The sequence below is a fragment of the Sinohyriopsis cumingii genome, chromosome 16, assembly GCF_028554795.1.
Source record: "Sinohyriopsis cumingii isolate HCF-2022 chromosome 16, ASM2855479v2, whole genome shotgun sequence".
NCBI classification, from domain to species: domain Eukaryota; kingdom Metazoa; phylum Mollusca; class Bivalvia; order Unionida; family Unionidae; genus Sinohyriopsis; species Sinohyriopsis cumingii.
Window position 1 is genome coordinate 62,168,604 of NC_142976.1, and position 27,011 is coordinate 62,195,614.

Consider the following 27,011-nt stretch of genomic DNA (forward strand, 5'->3'; position numbering starts at 1 on the left):
TTAAAAAGTTCAGACCAGCTAGTAGTTGGCTATTTAGTGAACCCAATATGGGCAAGACCACTACACTTATTGACATGACCACATTGGTGCAAAAGTGAGACATGGTTACTTTTCCAGTTGTGGTGGCAGGAGTATCATCATCAACAGTTTTTTAATGATTAGGTTGTATTTCCTAAACACATTGATCCATTCTAATCATACTTGGCCATATGTGACCAAGATTGTTCATTCTCATCATCCTTGGCCATATGAGACCAAGATAGGTCATTCTCTTCATACTTGGCCATATATGACCAAGGTAGTTCATTTTCATCATGTGACCAAGGTGGTTCATTCTCATCACCCTTGGCCATATGATACCAAGATAGTTTATTCTCATCATCTTTGGCCATATGAGACCAAGATAGTTCATTCTTATCATACTTGGCTATATATGACCAAGACAGTTCATTCTCATCATCTTTGGCCATATATGACCAAGATAGTTCATTCTTATCATGTGACCAAGGTGGTTCATTCTTATCATCCTTGGCCATATGATACCAAGATTGTTCATTCTTATCATCTTTGGCCATATGAGACCAAGATTGTTCATTCTTATCATCTTTGGCCATATGAGACCAAGATAGTTCATTCTTATCATTCTTGGCCATATATGACTGAGACAGTTCATTCTCATCATACTTGGCCATATGAGACCAAGATAGGTCATTCTCATCACGTGACCAAGGTGGTTCATTCTCATCATACTTGGTCATATGGGACCAAGATGTTCATTCTGTGATATGCTTGTGTCCCTTTGACCTTTGGGTTAAAGTGACAGTCATAGAAACTTGTTAAGGTTTTGGTTAAAGTTTTTCATTTGCTTAAACCCCTTCATGGACTTTGTTCATACTAAGGATGAATTATTATGAAGTTAAAAGAACACATTCTACAGCACGCTTATTTCTTCCTTTGACCTAGCGGTCAAGGTCACAGTCATAGAAAATTTCTGTTCAGATTTTGGTTTCCATTTATTCATTAACTTATATTCTTAAAAATCTTGATGGATTTTGTTTATACTTGGGACAAATCATTATGAAGCTAAGACAGTCTGTTCTGCTGTGCACTTATTTGCCCTTTTACTTTGTGGTCAAGTCAAAGAAAATGTCTCTTATGGTGTTGATTAAATTTGTTTCATTTGCCCCCAGTTTCCTGAACTCCTTGCTGAATTTTGTTCATCCATAGAGTGAAACAGTATGAAGATAAGACAGTTCATTTTATGGCTCACTTGCATAACCTTTGACCTTGAGGTAAGGGTCATGCATTTTACATCAGTAACTGAATCAAGGTCCCTGTCCTTGTATGATAAATAGCAATGTTTTTCACAATGTTTTTTACATCTGTACAATATGCTGTTCTAAATGTAAGGAGCATAAAAAGCTAGTTAGGTAAATATAATTAAAAAAGTCCATGTTCAGAATTGTTTCCTTAATTCTATATTTGTCTGTGGAAAGGATAACACATAGTTATACTCTGTATCTCTTATGATTTCATGCAAATATGGTAGACACTGACCTTCCCCACCTAAAACAACAGCAGATTTGGGTCTTTACTGTTTATAATTTGGTATTACATTTAATTACACAGAAAATTAAACTAAGAACTAACTTGATTTATTTCATTTGTATAGGTACTTAGACCCAGAGAAAAGAAACATGGACTTGGTAAGTCAAAAAGTATTGTGCAGAAATTATTACAGGTATTTTTTAATTTGCTGGGAATGTTCTGTATGAAGTAGCTGCACAACCTATACAAAAAATCATCAATTTTCATGATTTTATATTTTGAACATAAAAGCTTACTTACATATTGGGTAAGTGATGAGCCCACTGTTGGCATAACAGTTACTTTTCTGATGGCATCTGTGACATCAACATTTTCTTAAGGATTCGGATAAAGTTTTTCAGTTGCATATATTTTCCTAAACCTCTTGATGGGTTCTGTTCATGCTTGACAATAATCACAGGAAGCTAAGGTAATTCATTCTTTGACATATTGACTCATTTCTTACACCTTTGAAGTCAAGATCACAGTAATAGAATAATTTTATTACTGTGTAGGTTAAAATTTCTTCATTTGCTATATTTTCAACGTTTTCTTCATTCTTGAAAGGAATCATTATGAAGCTAATCAATTCATTCGGTGACATGCACACTTGCCCTCTTAACCATGGAGTCTGGGTCACAGTCATAGAAAACCTTCATTAGAGTTTTGGTTACTGTTTTCTAAAATGCTTATATTTCCTATACCCCTTGATGAATTTTCTTTATAAATGGAATGAATTATTATGAAGCTAAGATAGTTTATTCCACTACACATTTTTCATAAACTCTTGTTGAACAGGCTTTTCAGGCTCATGCTCTGTGATAAGAAGGCTAGGAATGTAGTGTTTTCTTTAGTCATTTTCAGCAAGGCACTGTGCCATGCCACTTTTTTTGTGCCCCATGCCCTTTTGTAAGCAAGTTTCAGAGTATGTTACCGGGGGGGGGGGGGGGGGCTTTATCCAAACCCATGATACCTCTTTCAGTGCCCCCTCTTCTGTACCTATTTTTTTTTGCAACTGCATCAGGCCTATTATGGAGTACCCTTTTATATTGATAAATGAACAAAAGCATCACAAACACCTGTTAATTGACACCATACCCTCTTGTAAATGTCTGATGAGAAGTATGTATCTTAATAAGGAATGGGAAGAAAAGCAAAGACAATACTGTGAGTGTATCAGGGTTTTTACTCCTGCAATTTTTAGCTGTACTAGTCATAGACCAAAAGAGCTTGTGTGATTGTCTGTCCATCCATATGTTACCCAGCACAAGTATGTTATCACTACTCTTCCTAAACTTCTTGGAGGGTTACATTAATGCCATGGTCTAGGTGCATCTGAATGAAAATGGTGCCTTTCAGATATCCAATATGGCCATCTTGAAAATAAACAGTCATGTTATTGTGAGGTTTTCACTTAAGGGGCACTCACCAATTAATACGTACTTCAGAGAGAGTGACGTATCTAAGGTGAAGTAATTCGCATTTAAAACATGCACAAAAATGAGAGAATGTTGGCATACCTATATGCTACAGTAATGTAATGTGGATGATATTTCTTTGGATATTGTACTTTTGGAAATTTTACATGATTTAAGCACACTGCTAACTAAAATGACTGCTCCCTTGTGTTAAAAAATCAGCCTGAATTAGTCTAAAGTACGCTGTATATAGCAGCTATTAAATTAGGGAAAATGAATTTTGCCAGACTAGACAATACCAGCTTCTGAAAGTGCAATGAATGAATTACCAAATATATAAAATGTAAAAAAAAAAGTTATTGGCTTTTTTTTATACAATTTACCTTTTAAGTTCAGGAAGTGAAAATGACCAAGTAGAGCTTGCACTTTTTTGAAAAGTGCACATTTGAAGTAAGGCCAAGCTGTTTACTCTATAAATTATAACCCATAGTACACCCATCAATCATGCACCAAAATAAAGGGAATTAAAGGTTCTTTTAATTATACCTAAGATATACAAGGTCTTTTTTAAATAGCCAGTATAACCAGTGAGGAAAGCTGGGGAAATTCTTTTTCTTTAAAATCCTAACCCTATGCAAAATACGCAACTGTAAAGCGCCACCTTATAGACTTCTTATGGTGTTTGGTTGGTCCTAAATAAAAATGGTGCTGATCTAATATCCAGCATGGCCATCACAATTACCATTAAAAATATTGCATCACTGAATGAAAAGTCACATCAGCATGGGGTTTTCACTAGAAAATCTTCTCATGATGTCTTGTAGGACATAAATAAAAATGGTGCCGTTTGGACATCAAATATGGCACTAGAATGGTAATCTTGAAAAGCTTGTTTTTTACTACTTCGTTTTGAATGGATGTTCCTTTGAACATAGGGTTTTCACTGAGGTAGTTTTTAAGATGTCTAGTTGTTCCTTAGTAAAAATATTGCTGATCTGACCTCCATTATGGCCACCACTGCAGTCATATTGAAAATATTGTTCTCTTACTCTTCTTTAATGGAAAGTAATCTTTTCACTGGAAGACCTTCAATGTCTAGTTAGGCGTTAATGAAGACTTAAAATGACTACTTAGTCCTTAATGAAGACTTAAAATGACTACTTAGTCCTTAATGAAGACTTAAAATGACTACTTAGTCCTTAATGAAAATGGTTCAAATCTGAACACCAACATGGTCACCACATTTACCAGCTTGAAACTCTTATTGCTACTCCTCCAAATGACTTTTTATGATGTCTAATTGGTCCAAAATTAAAATTGTACTAATGTGACATCCAATATGGCCACCATTTGATCCATCTTGGAATTTATGTGATCACTATTCCTTCTGAATATGGTCATATGAGGTTTTTGCCTAAAAAGACTTCTAATGATGGTTATTTGTTCCTCATTGAAAATATTGCAGATCTTACATTCAGTATGGCTTCCACAGTGACATATTTGAAAATATTGTTATCGCTCAGGAATATTAGAAATGGTTCCAACACTCAGAAGTTAAAAAGAAGAAATGGTCTTGAGTTGTTTTTGAACTGTTCAGCATCAGTCCCTCCAAGGGACTCTTGTTTTGGATGGTGTACATATGAAACATTAGATTTGAATAACATTACAAGTCAGCTACTCCTGATTAAGATTTTCTGATTTTACAACAAATACAGTCTAATGAAAATAATAACAACAACAATAATAATTCCTGAAAAAATAAGGTGCCATATAGATCAAGAGAATGAGGAGAATTGCCATGCCTATCTTAGATCCTGGGTGCAACACTACATTCATCAATTTTTGTCAAATTTCCTTTGATAAGTTATTTGCTATGATTTTATGTATTGAAGTTTTGTCAGGCCCATGTTAGTGAGAAAGTGAGGTATTGTAGTCAAGCCCATGTTAGTGAGAAAGTGAGATTTTGCAGTCAAGCCCATGTTAGTGAGAAAGTGAGACATTGCAGTCAAGCCCATGTTAGTGAGATATTGTAGTCAAGCCCATGTTAGTGAGAAAGTGAGATATTGCAGTCAAACCCATGTTAGTGAGAAAGTGAGATATTGTAGTCAAGCACATGCTAGTGAGAAAGTGAGATATTGCAGTCAAGCCGATGTTAGTGAGAAAGTGAGATATTGCAGTCAAACCCATGTTAGAATGTGAGATATTGCAGTCAGGCCCATGTTAGTTAGAAAGTGAGATATTGCAGTCAAGCCCATGTTAGTGAGAAAGTGAGATATTGCGGTCAAGCCCATGTTAGTGAGAAAGTGAGATATTGTAGTCAAGCACATGCTAGTGAGAAAGTGAGATATTGCAGTCAAGCCCATGTTAGTGAGAAAGTGAGATATGGTAGTCAAGCACATGCTAGTGAGAAAGTGAGATATTGCAGTCAAGCCCATGTTAGTTAGAAAGTGAGATATTGCAGTCAAGCCCATGTTAGTTAGAAAGTGAGATATTGTAGTCAAGTACATGTTAGTGAGAAAGTGAGATATTGCAGTCAAGCCGATGTTAGTGAGAAAGTGAGATATTGTGGTCAAGCCCATGTTAGTTAGAAAGTGAGATATTGCAGTCTGGCCCATGTTAGTGAGAAAGTGAGATATTGCAGTCAAGCCCATGTTAGTGAGAAAGTGAAATATTGCAGTCAAGCCCATGTTAGTGAGAAAGTGAGATATTGCAGTCACTCTTCAAGCATCAGCATCATCAACAGTTTATTATTGTTTATTAAAGTTGTTCATTTGCGTATGTTTCCTTGGTAGATTCTTATCAAATTTTAGTCTGAATTATTATGTAGCTAAGAATTTTTTTTCTGTGACATGCTTACCATTTATGTTTTGGGATTTGGTTCAAATATTTTTCATTTGCTTTTATTTCATAAACCCTTTGATGGAATTTTTTTCCTGTTTAGGATGACTCATTATGAAGGCAACAAAATCCATTTTGTGATATACCTTTTTGCCCTTTTGACATTAAGGTTAAGGTCAGTGTCATTGAAAATTGCTGTGAAGATTTTGGTTAATTATAATTATTTTCATTTGCTTATATTTCCTAAACCTGGTCGTGAATTTTCTTAATACTTGGAATAAATCAGTTTGAAGCAATTCATATTTTAAGGCAAAGACAATTCATTCAACAACATGCCTACTCAGCAAGGAGGTCACATTTATTTTACAACAATACTTCTATATTGAGATCCATATGCATGCACTGGTTTGTTGTTTTGTTCCAAAGGTTTATGCATTTTAAAGAGAATTTGTTATGTATATAGACCCTGCCTGTAGAAGGTAATTTTACCAGTGAAATGATAAAAGAATGCAAGTGTAATGAAGAATGGATGAAGTGGAATGTAGTGCAAATGAAATTTAGAATGAACACCAACAAATTGTTGAATGCAATGGAATGAAAACTTAGAATGCAAATGAAAAATGCAGAATGATGATTGATAAACCAAACAAAATTTTGTGAATGGATTTGTAAATATATTTACCTGTAGTTCAGTCTGCCACTGAATCTCCACAGCTTTTATACATTGTAATCCAGGATCAGATTTTGATTGTAACAATTTTTCACTACCTTCATGTCATGAAATTGTTCTAACAACCACCATTGTAATAACACCATCACATTGTTTTATTTTTAACAAAATGAGTTTAAGACATGAAATTTGCTGACAGCTGTATCTTAATGTTTAGTGCAGTTGTAATTTTATTTATCATAAATTGAGTGCCCTCTATTAAGTTTTATGCATATTCTGTTTTTTTTTCTTCTTCCAAAACACACTTACAATAAGACAAGATACAAATTTCATGTTCTCTTTCATTTAATATTATTGAAAATTGAAATCCTGACCTTGGCAAATTGATTCCAAATGAATGAAACGATACATTGTAGCAATAACTGCAAAGTCATAATGCATTTTTGAGACTGTAAATACAAAATCATAAGATGATAGCTGAAATGCAAAGATGGATAGAACACGAGCAGAACACAAATACAATGCAGAATGAATTCCAATTAAATGTAAATGAAACAAAAACAAAGCCAATTTTGTAAAATTATGCATTTTAGGGTCTGTATTAATCAGTCTTGTAATTAAAAAAATATTAAATATAAAAGGTTAAATGAAACACTTCTTGTAAGAAGATATTTTAATAGCATGGAAAATAATATATGTTTTATGTTTTCAGGTACAGCTTATATTCATGGGATCAAGCATGCAAAAGGGAATTTTGTCATAATAATGGATGCAGATCTGTCACATCATGTAAGTAACAGTGGTACTTTTGCTTTTATAAGAACTTGAATTTTCCATCTTGATGCTCTAAGAATTATTTATTTTAGACACAAATTCCATTCTGTTCAGTTAATTACAGCATGACTCAGTCCTAATATTTGGGAGCTGCTGTAGCACAATAAATGGTTTACTATTCACAGAAGTGAAAGTGGGTTGTGCGTTCAGATCAGGAAAAGACTCCTGGGTCAGTTGCCATGGAAGACACTTTAGAACAATTGTTTTGGCACTAAATAGTCTTTCATGTGCTGATATGCTGTTAAACACCAAGCAGTTACCAACATACCAGTCAGTCAGTCACTTGATCAATCAATCACCCAATCATAAGTTTACCTTCTATTCATTTTAAATCTTGGCATAAATACTATTGCTGACTTAAATTTCTTTCCAATATCCGTAGCTTCATTATTGGTTTTGCTCCAGAAAGTTGGTAAATAAAACTGTGCCTTTTTCTTTTCAGCCAAAGTTTATTCCAGAGTTTATCAAGTAAGTATATACCTGCAGCACAAACTTTCCCATAAAAGACACAAGATGTGTCAGACTTATTTTGCTTTCCATGCAGGTGTTTATCCTGTCAGTTTCAGATAAGTCACAGTGATCTATTTATTCCTGTCTCTGTGTTAAGTGAGCCAGAACCTCGTTTTAACTGATCAATAGCTGAGGGAGGTGGGTAGAGCTTTAACATCAGCCAGAACTATGTTATGCATGAGCTGGCTATGCATGAGCTGGCTGACCCCACTTTCTGGAGTTGAAACATGTACATACATTCAGATCTGGAAGAACAACTGTGTGAACAAATATAATTATTGTATTTCAGAAATATTTGAATCTGTAGCTCAATACAGAAGCTGAGTTTCATAAGCAATTAATATTTTGGTAAATATCCAACAAGATCTCCAGATTAGGACCTTGAATATTTTTGGAGCAGAATATGTCATTTCAGAAGTAATTGCTTTGCACAGTGGAAGGTACTCAATGTATAATGTATTTGTTTACATTCCAAAACTGGATTTACGTTATTTTACCTCCATAAACCTTTATGCTAGCCTTCAGATTCATTACCTAATTATATGATATGAATATATCCAAAACCTTGCAAATCCAACTCTCCCAAGTTGGAAAAGATGTTCATAATACCAGTTGGCTTTTTATAGGTGCTAAAGTGTGAAAAGGTCATCTGCTTGCAGAGATGCAAGTCTGTTGAAATCGGTCTCCTATAGGATAGAGGGATTAGTGCTAAATCCCATCTGTCTTATTGTACATCTGTCTGTGCCTTTTCAGTCCTTTAGTCAAATCTGTGCCATTCAGTGTCAGCTTCCTGTGGACATCTTTGCAGTTAGGCGGAATACCAAGCTTCCAGCCTTCATCTAGCCAGTCCCAGATCCAAATGACTGCGCAGTCACTACCCTCTCAACCCACTTCTTATTTCTAAAATCTTGCAGAAAGTAAGGGTATCTAAGTGCTACCTAATTATGATTGCTCCCCTCATGGGAGAATTCATGGATCAATGACTTTATGAGTGGAGATTCCCAGGAAAATCCATGTTTTCTTCCATCTGAATCCAACTATGTTGAACCTGCATGCCTGATTCTTATCAAACAGAAAGAAATAGTTCCCTAAATAAGTAGGCCCACCACATTTAATGATGTATAAACAGAGAACCTGTCTTCCTTAAGAGGCTTATCACCACAGATACCTTACTTCCTCCAATCGCTTTTTAAAGAGAAGTTCTCTCGGATCACAATCAGTGGCTATCATTTCACAATTTCAGACATGTTTCCCAAAAATTGGAAGGGAGGATATTGGCCAGAACAAAAACCTTCTAGATAAATTTAATTTGTCTCGACTGTAGATGGAGCTCATTTGGTAAAGCACCTGACTCATATAATCTAAGGGTCATTGATTCCATACCCACCCATTCTAGCCTGGGTCAACAGCCTCAGTTTTTCTTTGGGAAGGCATTTTTCTCCCATTTCCTTTGCATGATGTAGCCAATAATGTGTGTACATAGTGTTTTAAAAACAAGAAACAAAACCATCAACCAAAATCTTTGGCCCTTTGTCCAAAATGGAACTGTGGGCACTAATATGGTTAAACAAGGCACACCTCAAAACCATACACCACTGTCTAGAGCCTCTCAGACTCACATTTTGTACAAGACCTACTTCCTAGTCACACCTTATCAACCAGCCTGAACTTTCTGCAGTTCAGCCATGATAGTTCACTTTATCTCATGATGGTCTCTGATTTCAGCAGCTTTCAATGGGGGATTACTCCACTAACTCTGGATTTTCTTTACTGAATATTTGTTTTCTTAAAACCACATCCATTCATTAACAATGTACTAAGCCTGACCCATATCTTGAATAATAATTAAAGCTGCTTCATGGTTGTTAGGAGCAAAGACCAACCCAAGGTAAACAAATGTAACTCCCCCACCTCCTATGTATTCTTCTAATGAATTATGATCAAGTAGCATATTTGAAGAAGCAACCAATTTTTGGATTAATTTTCATTTCTTCATTAATAATTACCCATTAGTTATGTGGGCACACCCTCCTAAGCCTTCCCTGTAGTTTCCTCCCTGGAAGAGCATGTACATCTGCTCCGGTAATAATGGTTGATTGATTGGAGTTGGCTTTCAAAGGGGAGACAACTCATCTGACTTTCATTACAGTAAGCAAACTACCTTTCAGTTCCTTTGATGCTAATACAAGCCAAAAGGCAGTGAAAATCTTGGTTGGCTTAGAGGGGTGGATGTGCCTTGGGCAGGATTTTTCAAGGTATAGTGGGTGAACCTGGGAGGGCTGGATCTGAAAGGTATAGCGGGTGTGCTCCAAACATATTATGATGTGGTAAGTATTATCAATGACAAAGAAACAAACTTCAATCCAATAATTGGTATTGTTCATTCTGTAGAATAACTCTTTTCTTACCAGTATCATAAAATGTTGCTTTGAAATTTTAATTTGTAAATGTACAGCTATGTGTTGTTTTTGTTTGGGGGGGTGTTTGTTTTTTATAATGGAGTGTCTAGTTTCCATATGTCAGCATTGACTGTTTATTTGCTAAAGTTCTATTCCAAGATTGTTATCTCACATATACCTGTATTTATGAAATTTTTATACTTTCAGGAAACAAAAGGAGGGGAACTATGATATAGTGTCAGGGACTAGATACATTGGAAATGGAGGAGTATATGGCTGGGATCTTAAAAGAAAACTTATCAGGTTATTGTAGAATATGAATGGGTTGATAGATTAATCTTTAGATAAATTTTAACACATTAACCCCTAGCGACGACTTTATGGGGCAAGAGGTAGTAGCCTACTGCCAAGCTCTGTAGCGTCATGGTCATGCATGATACACTAAAGTGGGTGGTATTATAGAAAGGTAGACAGATGTAGCTCTACAATGATACCAAATAAGGTGGAATATCTAGTTGCACTACAAAATATAGAAATACCTCATTTTTTATACCTGACTTTTTTAAGGCAAAATTCGCCTGTGGTCGGAATCCGATTTTGTGTCTGGATTTTAGACTTTTTGGTCTCAGATGTAAGGCAAACCGGTATGAACTGCAAACAGACAGATGAGCCTTTGCTAAAAGTAGGATAAGATGGGCATTTGGAATAAAGAGTTGTCTCCATACAAAAATAATGGCTCCATTAAGCACAAAAAAAAAAAGAAGTCCAACTTTTACCCTTCTGCTCATGAGCGAGTCAAATAGCCAACAAAAAACGATGTTCCTAACACAACTAGGCAGTATGTTTTTGAAAGATGACCGGGGATTTGGTGTTTTCGAGTATTCAGAAATAGCTTTCAAAATGTGTTTCCTACTCTATTTTCAGACAAAAATCTCCAGGGGTTAATGTGATAAGAAATTTATGTTTGTTATAGGTTATTCAGTAGATTAATTATCAGAAATGTATGCTAAGCCATATTAACCCCAGTGATTGTGTGTTAGTTTGTGGGAATGGGCTGTGTTCCAATATTTATTGCACTTGCCATAGTTAGGTTATGAACATTCAGGTTCTACAAACAGCAGTACATACCTTGACTTCTGTTTGCAAATTTGTACTGCATACTCCACGTGGTTGAGGAAGCTAAGTACATAAAATTTGAACTGACAGCACATAATTGACATCAGCTTTGAGTCTGTGCTATTCTTAGTAGGAATTGTGTTATGTACAGTATGGTAACATTACTTATCAGCACTTTTCCCAGTTGGGCCTGTGTTACTTACATATGGTAACACTACATACCAACATTGCTCACAGTTTGACATGTGTTATGTTCAGTATGGTAACACTACTTAAATGCCCTAAAATTTAGACACTTTCCTCTTTTTTATATGAGTGTGACTTTGCAGTGTATGAATGATCAAGACAGATCACATCACATACAATGTTTTGTTGGCAAATGTCACTTTACCAAGATAAAACGGTGTCGTTGATTTTTTCATCACAAATGATACCGCATGCCAACAGAAATAATTATGACTCAAGCATACAGGATAGAATGAAATGAAACCTTTCCTTCTAAGTATATGCCAAAGTTTTTAATGTAAAGTAAAAATTGGGGAAATTGCAGATTCTTGCAGGATGGAATTATAGAAATTGTCTGTTAGTACAGATTTTGTTGTTTCCTTTAATTCAGTATTTATTACCTAAAGTTCACTTGGCATTATATATTATATTATTCAAAATGTATTTTTTTAATATTTGTTACATATCATAAAGAGACGTACTTAGATTCTTATGCAGACTGTGACTGTACTTAGTTTCTTATGCAGACTGTGACTGTACTTAGATTCTTATGCAGACTGTGACTGTACTTAGATTCTTATGCAGACTGTGACTGTACTTAGATTCTTATGCAGACTGTGACTGTACTTAGATTCTTATGCAGACTGTGACTGTACTTAGATTCTTATGCAGACTGTGACTGTACTTAGATTCTTATGCAGACTGTAACTGTACTTAGATTCTAATGCAGACTGTGACTACTTAGATTCTAATGCAGACAGTAACTGTACCTAGTTTTTTATGCAGACAGTGACTGTACTTAAATTTTAATGCAGAAAGTAACTGTAACTTAGATTCTAATGCAAACAGTAACTGTCCTTAGTTTTTTCAGCAGACGGTGACTTTACTTCTAATGCAGACAGTTTTGATTCTAATGCAGACAATAACTGTACTTAGTTTCTCATGCAGACTGCCTGACCATGATAAAGAAAAATGTTACATATTCATGCTTTTGCTGAAATTCTTTGATAGTCTGTGCAAAATTGTTTTCCTTTTTACTTAAATTATTGAATTATTTATCTTTTCAGTCGAACAGCAAATTATATAACTCAGATCTTACTCCAACCCGGCGCCTCAGATTTGACAGGCAGTTTTAGGTGAGTATGGCTTGATTTTTCAGATATTTCCCAGACATTTTATATCATTTGATTGAGGCAGCATAATTATGCCTGGCCTGGACAGACATCAGACAGGTGACCTATGGACTATGAGTTAAATACTGTACTAAATGACCTACAATGGCTTCCTGATGTTCAGAGAACTTAGGTTATACATGGTTACCAAGTGACTTTGCAGAAAATATCAAGCTGCATGAATGAGATATTTTAGAGTTTGGATGTAGCACATTTAAGGAGTTGCATCAAATGTGTGGGTCTTTGAGAAATAACAGATAACAGCTGCTGTTAAATTGTTCTACTACATTCTGATCATTCTTAAAGTCCTACTTAATGGGTAAAAATATTCAGGAGATGAAGAACATTGCTTATCTCTATCCAGTTTAAGTGCAGGTTCTAAGACTCCATAACATATGGCAAACAGATATCTGATTTTGCTCTATACTTGTGATTAATTTCATTTTAATATGAAAACAGTATTAGTCATAAAAGTTAATAGGAAAAAGCATTTTTGGGGAGGCCTTGATTGTCAGAAAAACATTTTCAAGAGGCATGGAATGGGAGTAGCCCACGGATCTACCATAGGGGCATGGCCACTGTACCCCTCATTTGAGGGCCTTGGTGGTCCCCACTCCCTGGCCATATTTTGGGGCATTTATACAGTTTTACTGTTTTCATCACAGCAATAAGGTTATATTATTTTTTGTTGTTTCTACCATTATTTTATACAAGAAAGCAGTACCCAGATGCACCATTAATACTGGCCGCCATGTATAGCCTATCGTGTGCTGAAAAATGACGTTAAACCCTACAACAACAACAACAACAGTACCCAGATGTATTGTGTACATCACACAATCTTGCTTCTAATGGTCATTGAAATGGCAAAATAGGTTCTGGGCTAATTGGGTTGTATTTGGTGTGGAATATTGTTAATTTCCTTCACTAAAAAATTTCTCCATATTAAAAGAAGTTAAAGTATAGTACATTTTTTGACAGATGTATATTTATGCCATCATTTATGATGGATGATGCTGACTATTGTATTCTTTCTTTGGTGTTGAGCATGAAAGACAAAAGGGTACAGGTTTGAATCCTGGGTTAGCTACTGTGTTGTGTCCCAGGATAAGGCATTTTGCTCCAATTGCCTGGGTACTCAATAACCTACTCATGCTGCTGTGCATTAAAGCACCAAACCTTTTTCTGGTGGCAATGTTTTATATCACATTAAAGAAAAGTATATGTAGTCAAGTCACAATGTGAAATTCTTTTTAGTTCTACTGGTAGATGTCAGTTTATGATTTTAATGCCACTCCATGAGATGCTTTTATTTATCAAGTTTATATACAGTAATACCTCGTGCATTTGCGTTTCTGGATTCACGAATTCACGGATTCGCAAAATTTTCATTGGTACCCTTTACGTACATGTTTTCTTTATTTTATTGAATTGTACCTTCGTTATATGACTTCTGTGACATATGAAGTTTACCTAGTTTACCTTCCTGACAATGACAAAGAAAATGTCAGTCATTAAGTTTACAGTCCCATTTGTTACTTGGTTTTACCTTACTGTGAGTGCAAAAGAAAACGGCAGCCAGTGAATTGGTATAGGGGTAATATTAGTATACATGTACCATACTGTAAATGCGCTAGTGTGGCAAATACCCATTAGGCGATACTGTACTCTATTTTTACATCAACCATTTATTTCTCTTTTTAAGGGTAATGTATTAAGCTAACTTTTAAATGAAATTAAAGTGCTTTGGGAGCATGATTTGGGTCATATTTAGGGTTTAAACCCTAGAAATAAGCATTTATTAGCATTTTTAGTGACTCATACCAAACATTTGCGATTCCTCCTGATCCGCGACTGGTTCTGGAACCTAACCTTGCGAATGTTCGAGGTATTACTGTATTCGAGTAAACTTGTCTAATTTGTAGTAAATTCTTGCTTTGTCAGATAAGATGTTTTATAAAATGGTATGTAAGAATAAACAATATCTAAAAGATGAGATTGAAAATAATCTCCTTGATATTGTTTGAATTGAAGAAACAAAAGATTTCTTATTATATAGTCAGGACACTGAATCCTTATTGATTGTCAGGATATGGCATCTTGTTATTTAGTCAGGACATTGGATCATTATTGATTGTCAGGATATGGCATCTTGTTATTTAGTCAGGACATTGGATCATTATTGATTGTCAGGATATGGCATCTTGTTATTTAGCCAGGACACTGGATTACTATTGATAGTCAGGATATGGCAAAACAGTTGTAAATGCTCAATACAGATATTATTGATAGCCAATGTTGCGAGTGACTGACTGGTCTAAAGCACTTGCCTTTACGAATCACTGCCATTTCACTTCTGTCTGCATGGATTTTAGTATCCAGCTCGGCCATTGTGGAAATGTAAGAAAGCTTGCCAGTAGCTTCCCATGGGTCAGTGGTTCTTAACAGTGGTCTGATGGGTTCTTCCCCCACCAGTCACATTGGCTGCCATGTATAGCCTGTCTTGTGCTAAACAAAATGGTGTTAAACCCAGAACAGCAACAGGAACAATTACTGAAATCCAGAATGCAACAAACCAATATAGTTGTAAATAATCAGTACAAATATTATTGATAGAACACTGCAAATTGGTATAGTTGTAAGTAATCAGCAGAAATTTTATTGATAGTTGGGACACTGCAAACTGGTATGGCTGTAAATAATCAGGACAGATATTGATAGCTGGGACAGTTATATGATCAGAAAGCAGCAATTTCTTTGCATATTTCACATTTTTATATGTTTATTAATCTTTATCTCGATTTTGTTTGTTGACACATGATGACATAATAAAATTACTGATTTTATTTTATACAAATGTCTGTTATGGATTTTATATAATACAAAACTTCGTAGTTAAACATGCAAAACAAGTTGTTGTTGTTGTTGTCGTAGGGCTTAACGCCATTTTTCAGCACACGATAGGCTATACATGGCGGCCAGTATTAATGGTGGAGGAAGAACCCGGAAAAACCCCGGAAAGAACCACCGACCCACGAGAAGCTACTGACAAGCTTTCTCACTGCAAAACAAGTGTTATGGGTTTAGTTTGTGTTCTATTAGATGGACATGAAATATGAGTATTATGGATACAGATTGTGTGCTTTTAGATGGATATGAAATATGAGTATTATGGGTACAGATTGGTGTGTTCATTTAGATGGACATGAAATATGAGTATTATGGGTACAGATTGACGTGTTCTTTTAGATGGACATGAAATATGAGTATTATGGGTACAGATTGACGTGTTCTTTTAGACAGACATGAAATATGAATATTATGGGTACAGATTGACATGTTCTTTTAGATGGATATGAAATATGTGTATTATGGGTACAGATTGACATGTTCTTTTAGATGGACATGAAATATGAGTATTATGGATACAGACTGTTCTTTTAGATGGACATAAATATGAGTATTATGGATACAGATTGTGTTCTTTTAGATGGACCTGAAATATGAGTGTTATGGATACAGATTGTGTTCTTTCAGATGGACCTGAAATATGAGTATTGTGGATACAGATTGTGTTCTTATAGATGGACATGAAATGAGTATTTATTATAAGTACAGATTGTGTTCTTTTAGATGGACATGAAATACGAGTATTATGGACACAGGTTGTGTTCTTTTAGATGGACATGAAATATGAGTATTATGAACACAGATTGTGTTCTTTTAGATGGACATGAAATATGAGTATTATGGATACAGGTTGTGTTCTTTTAGATGGACATGAAATATGTGTATTATGGGTACAGATTGACATGTTCTTTTAGATGGACATGAAATATGAGTATTATGGATACAGGTTGTGTTCTTTTAGATGGACATGAAATATGTGTATTATGGGTACAGATTGACGTGTTCTTTTAAATGGACATGAAATATGAGTATTATGGATACAGATTGTGTTCTTTTAGAGGGACATGAAATATGAGTATTATGGATACAGGTTGTGTTCTTTTAGATGGACATGAAATATGTGTATTATGGGTACAGATTGACATGTTCTTTTAGATGGACATGAAATATGAGTATTATGGATACAGATTGTTTTCTTTTAGATGGACATGAAATATGAGTATTATGCATACAGATTGTGTTCTTTTAGATGAACCAGAAATATAAGTATTAGGGGACTCGTGTTCTTTTAGATGGACATGAAATATAACAACTATGGATTCATATCGTGCTTTTTAGATGGACATGAAATGAGTATTGTAAGTACAAATTGTGTTCTTTTAGATGGACATGAAATATGTGTATTATGGGTACAGATTGACATGTTCTTTTAGATGGACATGAAATATGAGTATTATGGATACAGATTGTTTTCTTTTAGATGGACATGAAATATAAGTTTTATGGATATAGATTGTGTTCAGTTAGATGGACATGAAATACAAGTATTATGGATACAGATTTTGTTCTTTTAGATGGACATAAATATGAGTTTTATGGATACAGATTGTGTTCTTTTTAGATATACATGAAATATGAGTATTATGGATACAGATTGTGCTCTTTTAGATGGACATGAAATATGAGTATTATGGATACAGACTGTTCTTTTAGATGGACATAAATATGAGTATTATGGATACAAATTGTGTTCTTTTAGATGGACATGAAATACGAGTATTATGGATACAGATTGTGTTCTTTTAGATGAACCAGAAATATAAGTATTAGGGGACGCATGTTCTTTTAGATGGACATGAAATATAACAACTATGGATTCATATCATGCTTTTTAGATGGACATGAAATGAGTATTATAAGTACAAATTGTGTTCTTTTAGATGGACATGAAATATGAGTACATGTGTATTATGGATACAGATTGTGTTCTTTTAGATGGAAATGAATTATGAGTATTATGGATACAGACTGTGTTCTGTTAGATAGACATGAAATATGAGTGTTATGGATACAGATTGTGTTCTTTTAGATGAACCAGAAATATAAGTATTAGGGGACTCGTGTTCTTTTAGATGGACATGAAATATAACAACTATGGATTCATATCATGCTTTTTAGATGGACATGAAATGAGTATTATAAGTACAAATTGTGTTCTTTTAGATGGACATGAAATATGAGTACATGTGTATTATGGATACAGATTGTGTTCTTTTAGATGGAAATGAATTATGAGTATTATGGATACAGACTGTGTTCTGTTAGATAGACATGAAATATGAGTATTATGCATACAGATTGTGTTCTTTTAGATGAACCAGAAATATAAGTATTAGGGGACTCGTGTTCTTTTAGATGGACATGAAATATAACAACTATGGATTCATATCGTGCTTTTTAGATGGACATGAAATGAGTATTGTAAGTACAAATTGTGTTCTTTTAGATGGACATGAAATATGAGTACATGTGTATTATGGATACATATTGTGTTCTTTTAGATGGACATGAAATATGTGTATTATGGGTACAGATTGACATGTTCTTTTAGATGGACATGAAATATGAGTATTATGGATACAGATTGTTTTCTTTTAGATGGACATGAAATATAAGTTTTATGGATATAGATTGTGTTCAGTTAGATGGACATGAAATACAAGTATTATGGATACAGATTTTGTTCTTTTAGATGGACATAAATATGAGTTTTATGGATACAGATTGTGTTCTTTTTAGATATACATGAAATATGAGTATTATGGATACAGATTGTGCTCTTTTAGATGGACATGAAATATGAGTATTATGGATACAGACTGTTCTTTTAGATGGACATAAATATGAGTATTATGGATACAAATTGTGTTCTTTTAGATGGACATGAAATACGAGTATTATGGATACAGATTGTGTTCTTTTAGATGAACCAGAAATATAAGTATTAGGGGACGCATGTTCTTTTAGATGGACATGAAATATAACAACTATGGATTCATATCATGCTTTTTAGATGGACATGAAATGAGTATTATAAGTACAAATTGTGTTCTTTTAGATGGACATGAAATATGAGTACATGTGTATTATGGATACAGATTGTGTTCTTTTAGATGGAAATGAATTATGAGTATTATGGATACAGACTGTGTTCTGTTAGATAGACATGAAATATGAGTGTTATGGATACAGATTGTGTTCTTTTAGATGAACCAGAAATATAAGTATTAGGGGACTCATGTTCTTTTAGATGGACATGAAATATAACAACTATGGATTCATATCATGCTTTTTAGATGGACATGAAATGAGTATTGTAAGTACAAATTGTGTTCTTTTAGATGGACATGAAATATGAGTACATGTGTATTATGGATACAGATTGTGTTCTTTTAGATGGACATGAAATATGAGTACATGTGTATTATGGATACAGATTGTGTTCTTTTAGATGGAAATGAATTATGAGTACATGTGTATTATGGATACAGATTGTGTTCTTTTAGATGGAAATGAATTATGAGTATTATGGATACAGATTGTGTTCTTTTAGATGGAAATGAATTACGAGTATTATGGATACAGACTGTTCTGTTAGATAGACATGAAATATGAGTGTTATGGATACAGATTGTGTTCAGAAATATGCATGCGGGCTGTACAAGTAAAATATATCTGGGACCCAGGCCAGGTGCTTTTGATGTGAATTTGTCACCCATAGAAGCAATTTAGAATTTTGTATCATTTCATATGAACTTTTTGAGTAATGAGAGTACCCTGGCATATATTTTGAAAAAACTGCCTTCCCTGAGTAACATGTATATTTATTGAACAGCCCTGATACAGCATGACTTTCATTACTTGTATTGAGACCCATCAAGGAAATATAAATAAGACTTGAATTAGTAGGACTTTTGTATAGCTTTGGTATTCAGCTAGTTCTCCTTCATTAAATATCTATAGCTCTAGCGTGGATGAGACTCCACCTTGTAGAGTGATCCTGTGTGAGATGTTCAGAAGACTTGCAGTCATTGTTGAAGTGGATCAGGGATGACTAGAGGGGATCTTTGAAGCATTTCTTCTGACCACCCTGAGATCACTTTCCTTCCTTCAGTTTTGCCATGGAAGATCTTTGGTAGTTGCTCTTCTGACATCCTGGTGTCATGCCTGCCCGTCTCAACTGTGATTTAGGTTCTGATAGTATATGCTTTACCATGTTTTCAATGACAGTTTTCAGTTGTTTGGAGAGTGAATTCCAGTCAAGGGACTCTTGTTTCAAAAGTTCTTTTCACTCATTTCAGACTGTACCGAAAGGATGTACTGGAAAAGCTGGTGAACGCTTGTGTGTCGAAGGGATACGTTTTTCAGATGGAGATGATTGTCAGGGCTAGGCAGTTTGGCTACTCCATAGGGGAGGTAACTTTAATGTGTTCATTTTCAAACAAAATCAAATCAAACATAACCTTTAAATCTGAAGAAACTTCACATTATTCATTTTCCACCTACACAGAAAGTGTTTTGCAAATCACTTACATTTTCTTGAGAGATTTATTAATTACATTGTGTGTGAAAATTATATTCAGAGGTAAATGGGTTCATTTTTCAGTTGTACAAAAATCTTTTTTAATAATCATCAAATTCATGATCTAGTGAGGTAATAATTAAGAGCACTTGCTTTTTGTTCCCATTGAATATATAATAAGAAATCAAGTGTTAATGGTTTGTTTTCTGTTATGCTTATTCCAGACCTAGTTCAGTTTAGCTATATGGTTATGAATTAGTTGGCTTGTTATTAACATATTAACTACTTTACAAATTTCTGCGAATTAATAATCAGTTGGGTACCAGTTGGGGGAGGGGGTATTCCAGTTTTCATGCAGTGCAAATTTTCATGGATTTTGTGGTTGTATAAAGCCATTAATTAAAAAACCCAGTGGATTATGATCTCTCTTCTTACATGATAGGATCCTTTCCCCAGTATACAAATGGAAATCCTTAAGAAAATATAATGTTTCTCAAAACCACAAACAATTGTACTTATGAACATGAATAACTTAACAGTAGTTTCTTAATTTGTTATGGATTATGATAGGTCATAAAAAGTATTTGTTATGGACATGGATAACAGTAAATCACAAAAGTTACTTCTTAAGGATATTGATGATATTAGGTCAAATAAGGTATTTGTTATGGATATGGATAATAGGTCATATAAGGTATTTGTTATTGGTATGGATAATAGACCATATAAGGTATTTGTTATGGATATGGATAATAGGCCATATAAGGTATTTGTTATGGATATTGATAATAGGCCATATAAGGTATTTGTTATGGATATCGATAATAGGCCATATAAGGTATTTGTTATGGATATGGGTAATAGGCCATATAAGGTATTTGTTATGGCTATGGATAATAGGTCATATAAGGTATTTGTTATGGATATGAATAATAGGTCATATAAGGTATTTGTTATGGATATGAATAATAGGTCATATAAGGTATTTGTTATAGGTATGGATAATAGGCAATATAAGTTATTTATTATGGATACAGATAATAGGCCATATAAGGTATTTGTTATGGATGTGGATAATAGGTCATATAAGGTATTTGTTATGGATATGAATAATAGGCCATATAAGGTATGTGTTATGGATATAGATAATAGGTCATATAAGGTATTTGTTATTGGTATGGATAATAGGCAATATAAGTTATTTGTTATGGATATGGATAATAGGCCATATAAGATATTTGTTATGGATATGGATAATAGGCCATATAAGGTATTTGTTATGGATATGGGTAATAAGCCATATAAGGTATTTGTTATGGATATGGATAATAGGCTATATAAGGTATTTGTTATGGATATGGATAATAGGCCATATAAGGTATTTGTTATGGATATGGATAATAGGCGATATAAGGTATTTGTTATGGATATGGGTAATAGGCCATATAAGGTATTTGTTATGGATATGGGTAATAGGCCATATAAGGTATTTGTTATGGCTATGGATAATAGGCCGTATAAGGTATTTGTTATGGATATTGATACTGTTAAGTCTTATAAGGTATTTGTTTAAAGTTGCCAATTTTGTTCTCTTTTTTGCAGGTTCCAATAAGTTTTGTTGACCGTGTATATGGGGAGTCTAAACTTGGAGGAAGTGAGATCTTCATGTTCCTGAAAGGACTTTTGTATTTATTTGCAACAACATGAAGCGAGATTTGTGAATTAAATTTTTTAAAACATTCTTGTGATTTTTCATTTTCAACCAATACAGAATAGTTATAGTGATAGTCACATGTTTTAAATTTGGTTCCACATTAATTGCTTCAAAGGACATTAAAAAATATCAGTGTTTTACATTCACATGCTTTAGTACAAGCAAAATAAGGTGCTTTTTTTTCTTCATGAAAGGTAAATGTTTTGACACAAATCATTTGATTTGCATAGGATACGTCTTGTCATGAGAACCAAGTTTTCTCATTGATTTGGAAGGAGCTTATTTTAATGTTGATTAGGCTGTGTAGAAGTTACAACAATGCTAAACATTTGTGGTGAAATGACCAAAATTTATTTTTGTTTAAATACCCCCACCACACAAAATAACAGTTTTGGCAGAGACTGTTGTCACATAGTTAAGAGTTTTTGGTATATAGAAAATCATGCATATCTCCATAGGCCACTTTCATTATTCCATTTCCACATAGTATGTAAAAATTACTTTGATAAGAATTCAAATACAGATCCCTTGAATAATTTTTTTTGTGACATTTGCATTTAAATTCATGTTTGAAATGTGAATAAGAAATGAGTAATAAGTATTAGTGTTACTGGAAGCATGACATAGCAATCACTTGGCATCTGTATACATTTACTTCTGTACGAGGGGCCCCGAGTGACCGAGTGGTCTAAAGCGCTCTCCATTACAGATCACTGCCATCTCACCTCTGTCTGCGTGGGTTTGAGTCTCGGATTCAGCCAATGTGGGTATGTAAGAAAGCTTGCCAGTAGCTTCTCGTGGGTCGGTGGTTCTTTCTGGGGTTTCCCCGGGTTCTTCCTCCACCATTAATACTGGCTGCCATGTATAGCCTATCGTGTGCTGAAAAATGGCATTAAACCCTACAACAACAACAACAACAACTTGTGTGTGTCTGAACATCAGTCCAGACATACCCAAAATTAACCTCGGTGTTAAAGTTTTTTACTTTCCTTTCAATGCCATTGTCAATCAAACCCACTATGCACCCTAGCCACAACTATGATATTCCCAATATGGTACAGGTTTAACATGAGCAGTTTGCACAAGCAAAGTTAGTCTTGTATTTTCCTGGTGCCCTTCTGTTTTTGTAACCATTGTTGCAATGCTCTTGTAACCATTGTTGCCATGCTCTTGTAACCATTGTTGCCATGCTCTTGTAACCATTGTTGCCATGCTCTTGTAACCATTGTTGCGATGCTTATGCCTTATGATGTCTTTCAAATATATGTACTGATGAGTGAATTCATTTCTTTCATAGTTTTGATTGCAAAGGATGTTATGATGCCAGCTGATACAATTGTGATTTTTTCCCCAAATCTGTTGTTGTTGTTGTTGTTGTTGTGGGGTTTAACGCCATTTTTCAGTACATGATAGGCTATGCATGGCGGCCAGTATTAATGGTGGAGGAAGAACCCGGGAAAACCTCGGGAAGAACCACCGACCCACGAGAAGCTACTGGCAAGCTTTCTCACATACCCACATTGGCCGAATCCTAGACTCAAACCCACGCAGACAGAGGTGAGATGGTAGTGATCGTAACAGAGAGCGCTTTAGACCACTCGGCCACTTGGGGCCCCTTCCCAAATCTGTAACATATCAAAGTGATTATGCAGTTGGATGCTGTACTATTTAAAGTGCATACAAATCATGCCCCAATAAATAACAAAATCAAAGGACCTTTCATATTGCTACATTCACATTGCATTTTATGAAAGTCCTGTATGGGATCGGCATCTTTTCAGCTGATTTCTGACTGACCAGAATTCAGTGTGTGAAACTCTCCAAAAAATCCTACAAGCCCACATGACCAGTAACCTGGAAATGTTACTGGTCCTGACCATAACCAACTGGGCCTACAGTTATCATACAAGAAGACAAAATGTAGTCAATGACTGAATGGTAAATGGAGCTATAAATGAATAAAAGCCTTTATCATAATGATTTAGATAATGAAACATGGAAAATAATGACAAACATGAAAAAGAAATTTATAAATCAGTCAAATTTATTAAGTTTGTTAAATTCTGTTTACCAACTAGGACCATGATGTTTACTGGTCAACTCATCTAGATCCAAATATAGCTTGTCTGGAGGCTAGGCATCAGAATCTGTAATGGTGGCTGCCCTATTGCAGGCTTGTTTACTTGTGTTAAAATAAAACAAAGTAGTCCAAGACAAGTTTCTTAAATTAAATCACAGGATAACAAATCTGTGTTATTGTGTTATTTTGTGCAAGAAAATTGAATAGACAATTTTAGCAATTTTGCCATGGTGTTTTATATATTTAATTTATGTAGTGTACCTGTCTTTTATCATGTCCATGATTGAAGGTTGTGAAAATGTAGTCATGTCTACCTGATTTTTGTCATGATTCTAAGAAGTACACAATAGGTGTACTTGAAGATGAGTTCAAGACCTGACCTTGTTGATGAGTTAGTGAATTTTCCATTAGAAATGATTAGTTGCCAGAACTTTCTGTTGCATCATAGATCAGGTGACAGTTTGTATATAAATGGATTTGGTAAACAATTATAATTTTCTTTTACCATTCAGGTGGCCTAGCCGAGTCATTCCAAAGACTTATAAAAATGGTACTAGCAGCTGCCTTGTTCAGTAATAAGAGATTAGTGGTAGGACTAGTTGGCCTGATGTCAGGATAATATGACTGGGTGGGACATGATACATGTCTTTGGCATGATACCCTAGTGCTAGACATTACTATAAACTGCACACTGCAGACTTTGTAGTGATACGACTAAACCTGTTAAAGCTACGTTAAAAATCCACATACACATATACACTATTCATTTTCTGTTTAATATCAGTCTTTGGGAAGCTATGACCAGACTTTATAGTTGTGGTCAGATAAAATTATACAAATTATTGAATTGCAAAGTGCTCATTGAATTTTTGGACTAAAACATTCCTTTGGAATTACTGAAAACTCTTTCAAAGACATTCTGGATTATATCATTGTGACACATATGGACATTCAAGACTCTTGGCTCTTGGTGCATCATGACAGTCATGATTATTTTAATTCATTCAGAACACACACACACATTATATATATATATATATATATATATATATATATATATATATATATAGATGCGGTGTACTTTGGTTTACATTCAGTATAAGAATATAAAATAAGAATCTTATTACCAGTTATAATAACAGATGGAGCCGTTATATTAATCACAGAAGATGAACAACTTTCCTTGGTCCAGTATATTGCAGATTCTAAACGTGGAAGACATAATCACAGATCCTATTCCAAACACAATATTTGGTTAACTTGTCAGAGCTTGCAAAAGGGATACCCCCTCCAACCATAAACTGTATTCGCCCACTTCCATATACTGGGCATAAAAAATAAATGGGAACCTTGAAATACATTTGTAATGGCAGTGAAATACTATATTTGCTGAATAAATATATCAAGGCACCATTTTACGTACTATGTAAATGAGGAAATTGCCTCATTTTTGGTGAGCAAATTATCTAATGAATCGAGCTTTCTATCATAATTGAGTTGCAAAATAAACTACAAGTAAAATTTTGCATGAATTTCTAAAAATATTTGCATCATTATCTGCCATTTCATACAGTCGTTATCAACTTCACAGATGCATATTGTTGATAATCACCAGGACATCATCAGACAGCTTAAAGCATCTTTTTATTTTGTTTTTCCTTGTAGCTTCAGAGGCAGCTTCTTTTAACTAATATTTCATTCTTTGCACTTAGCCACTTGAACAACCCACCAAAGTTTCAACAGTGGGTCATTAATGGAACTTGACAATCGTTGTTATCTACATCGATAACAAATCGAACGAACCTTTCTTCCATCATATATTGCGACCACCCAGTTATCTACAGCATATTCTATGTGGTGTCCTTCAAAATCACGATCTGGACACTTTGTGAAAGCCTTCGGGTTTAATGCCATACGATGAAGACCCCCATTATGCAGGATTTGCATTTACTTCAGAGTTTCGTACAAAATATGAAAGCCTCCATAACACGAACCACATCATGCAACTTCAAAGTACCAGGAATAGTCGTCGATGTCACCTGCTTGTTCATGGTCGTCCTTGTCTCCTGCTTGTTCATATCTGCTGATGCTCTTTTATAATCATCTTGCGTATGTTGGAAATATTTCACCTTACTGCCACAATCTTCTGATGATAAACCTCAAGCATTTAAATCTGATACACCCTGTATTTTATACTTTCCCTGCTTTACAGTGATGTCTGCAGACACAACCCAATAAACCATCACAAAGAACATTTCCGTTGCCCTATTCCAAGTAATTCCACCAACACTTAATCCAAATACAGCTTTATGTAATTGTAAAACTGAAAAATATGTATTTGTTTCTACCTTGACACGAGGGAGAAATTGAGGTATTGAACTGTTGTTACGTCTGGGTATTCCTCTCTAAGCATCGGAATCGGTTTCCTCAAAACTGCATAAACCGCATTTGCGTTATGATGCATGAGATTGATATTGCAACGCAGCTTTGTATATTTTTTTTGTGGCCTTCTGGGAAATAAACTATCTTTGTGTGGAGCGTTATCATCGCAATGTTCCGCTATGCCATCTGTATTTTTTCCATATCACATGTATGTTCCGTTGAGAAAGTTAAACATTATGGATTTTAGTGTTCGTGGATATTCTGAACAATATTTTGGGGAACAAAATTTGTTTTTATTGGAAATAGTCGTTTGTAAGATGAAACCATGTGCTAGTGTGCTTGCTAGAGAAGTTTTTATTATTGTTTCTGTTGGCTATTAGTGCACGCCATGTACGTTAGTCTCTTTAACGTGATATATTTTTTTAAAGCTTTATACATGTTGTTTTCATTTGAATAGATCCAAATCAAATTATGAATGATACTTTATCAAATAGTGAAGTATTTTGAACCAATTAAAATCAAATAAATCTTGAATATAAAAATGTGCACTCTTTGTATGCCACATTACATTCAT

At 34.5% G+C, this 27,011-nt stretch overlaps 1 protein-coding gene across 1 annotated transcript in view; it reads left to right on the forward strand.

The window, feature by feature from the left end:
* The window catches only part of LOC149780553 (dolichol-phosphate mannosyltransferase subunit 1-like), a 30,381-nt gene extending 8,379 nt beyond the window's left edge, over positions 1-22,002 (forward strand). Inside the window, exons 3-9 of the mRNA XM_089937586.1 lie at positions 1,673-1,706; positions 7,226-7,302; positions 7,790-7,815; positions 10,464-10,559; positions 12,665-12,733; positions 20,041-20,155; positions 21,864-22,002. Of these exons, the coding sequence (XP_089793712.1) occupies positions 1,673-1,706; positions 7,226-7,302; positions 7,790-7,815; positions 10,464-10,559; positions 12,665-12,733; positions 20,041-20,155; positions 21,864-21,968 (522 nt within the window). The 3' untranslated portion in view covers positions 21,969-22,002. The remainder of the gene's footprint in view (positions 1-1,672; positions 1,707-7,225; positions 7,303-7,789; positions 7,816-10,463; positions 10,560-12,664; positions 12,734-20,040; positions 20,156-21,863) is intronic.
* Positions 22,003-27,011: the final 5,009 nt, after the last annotated feature.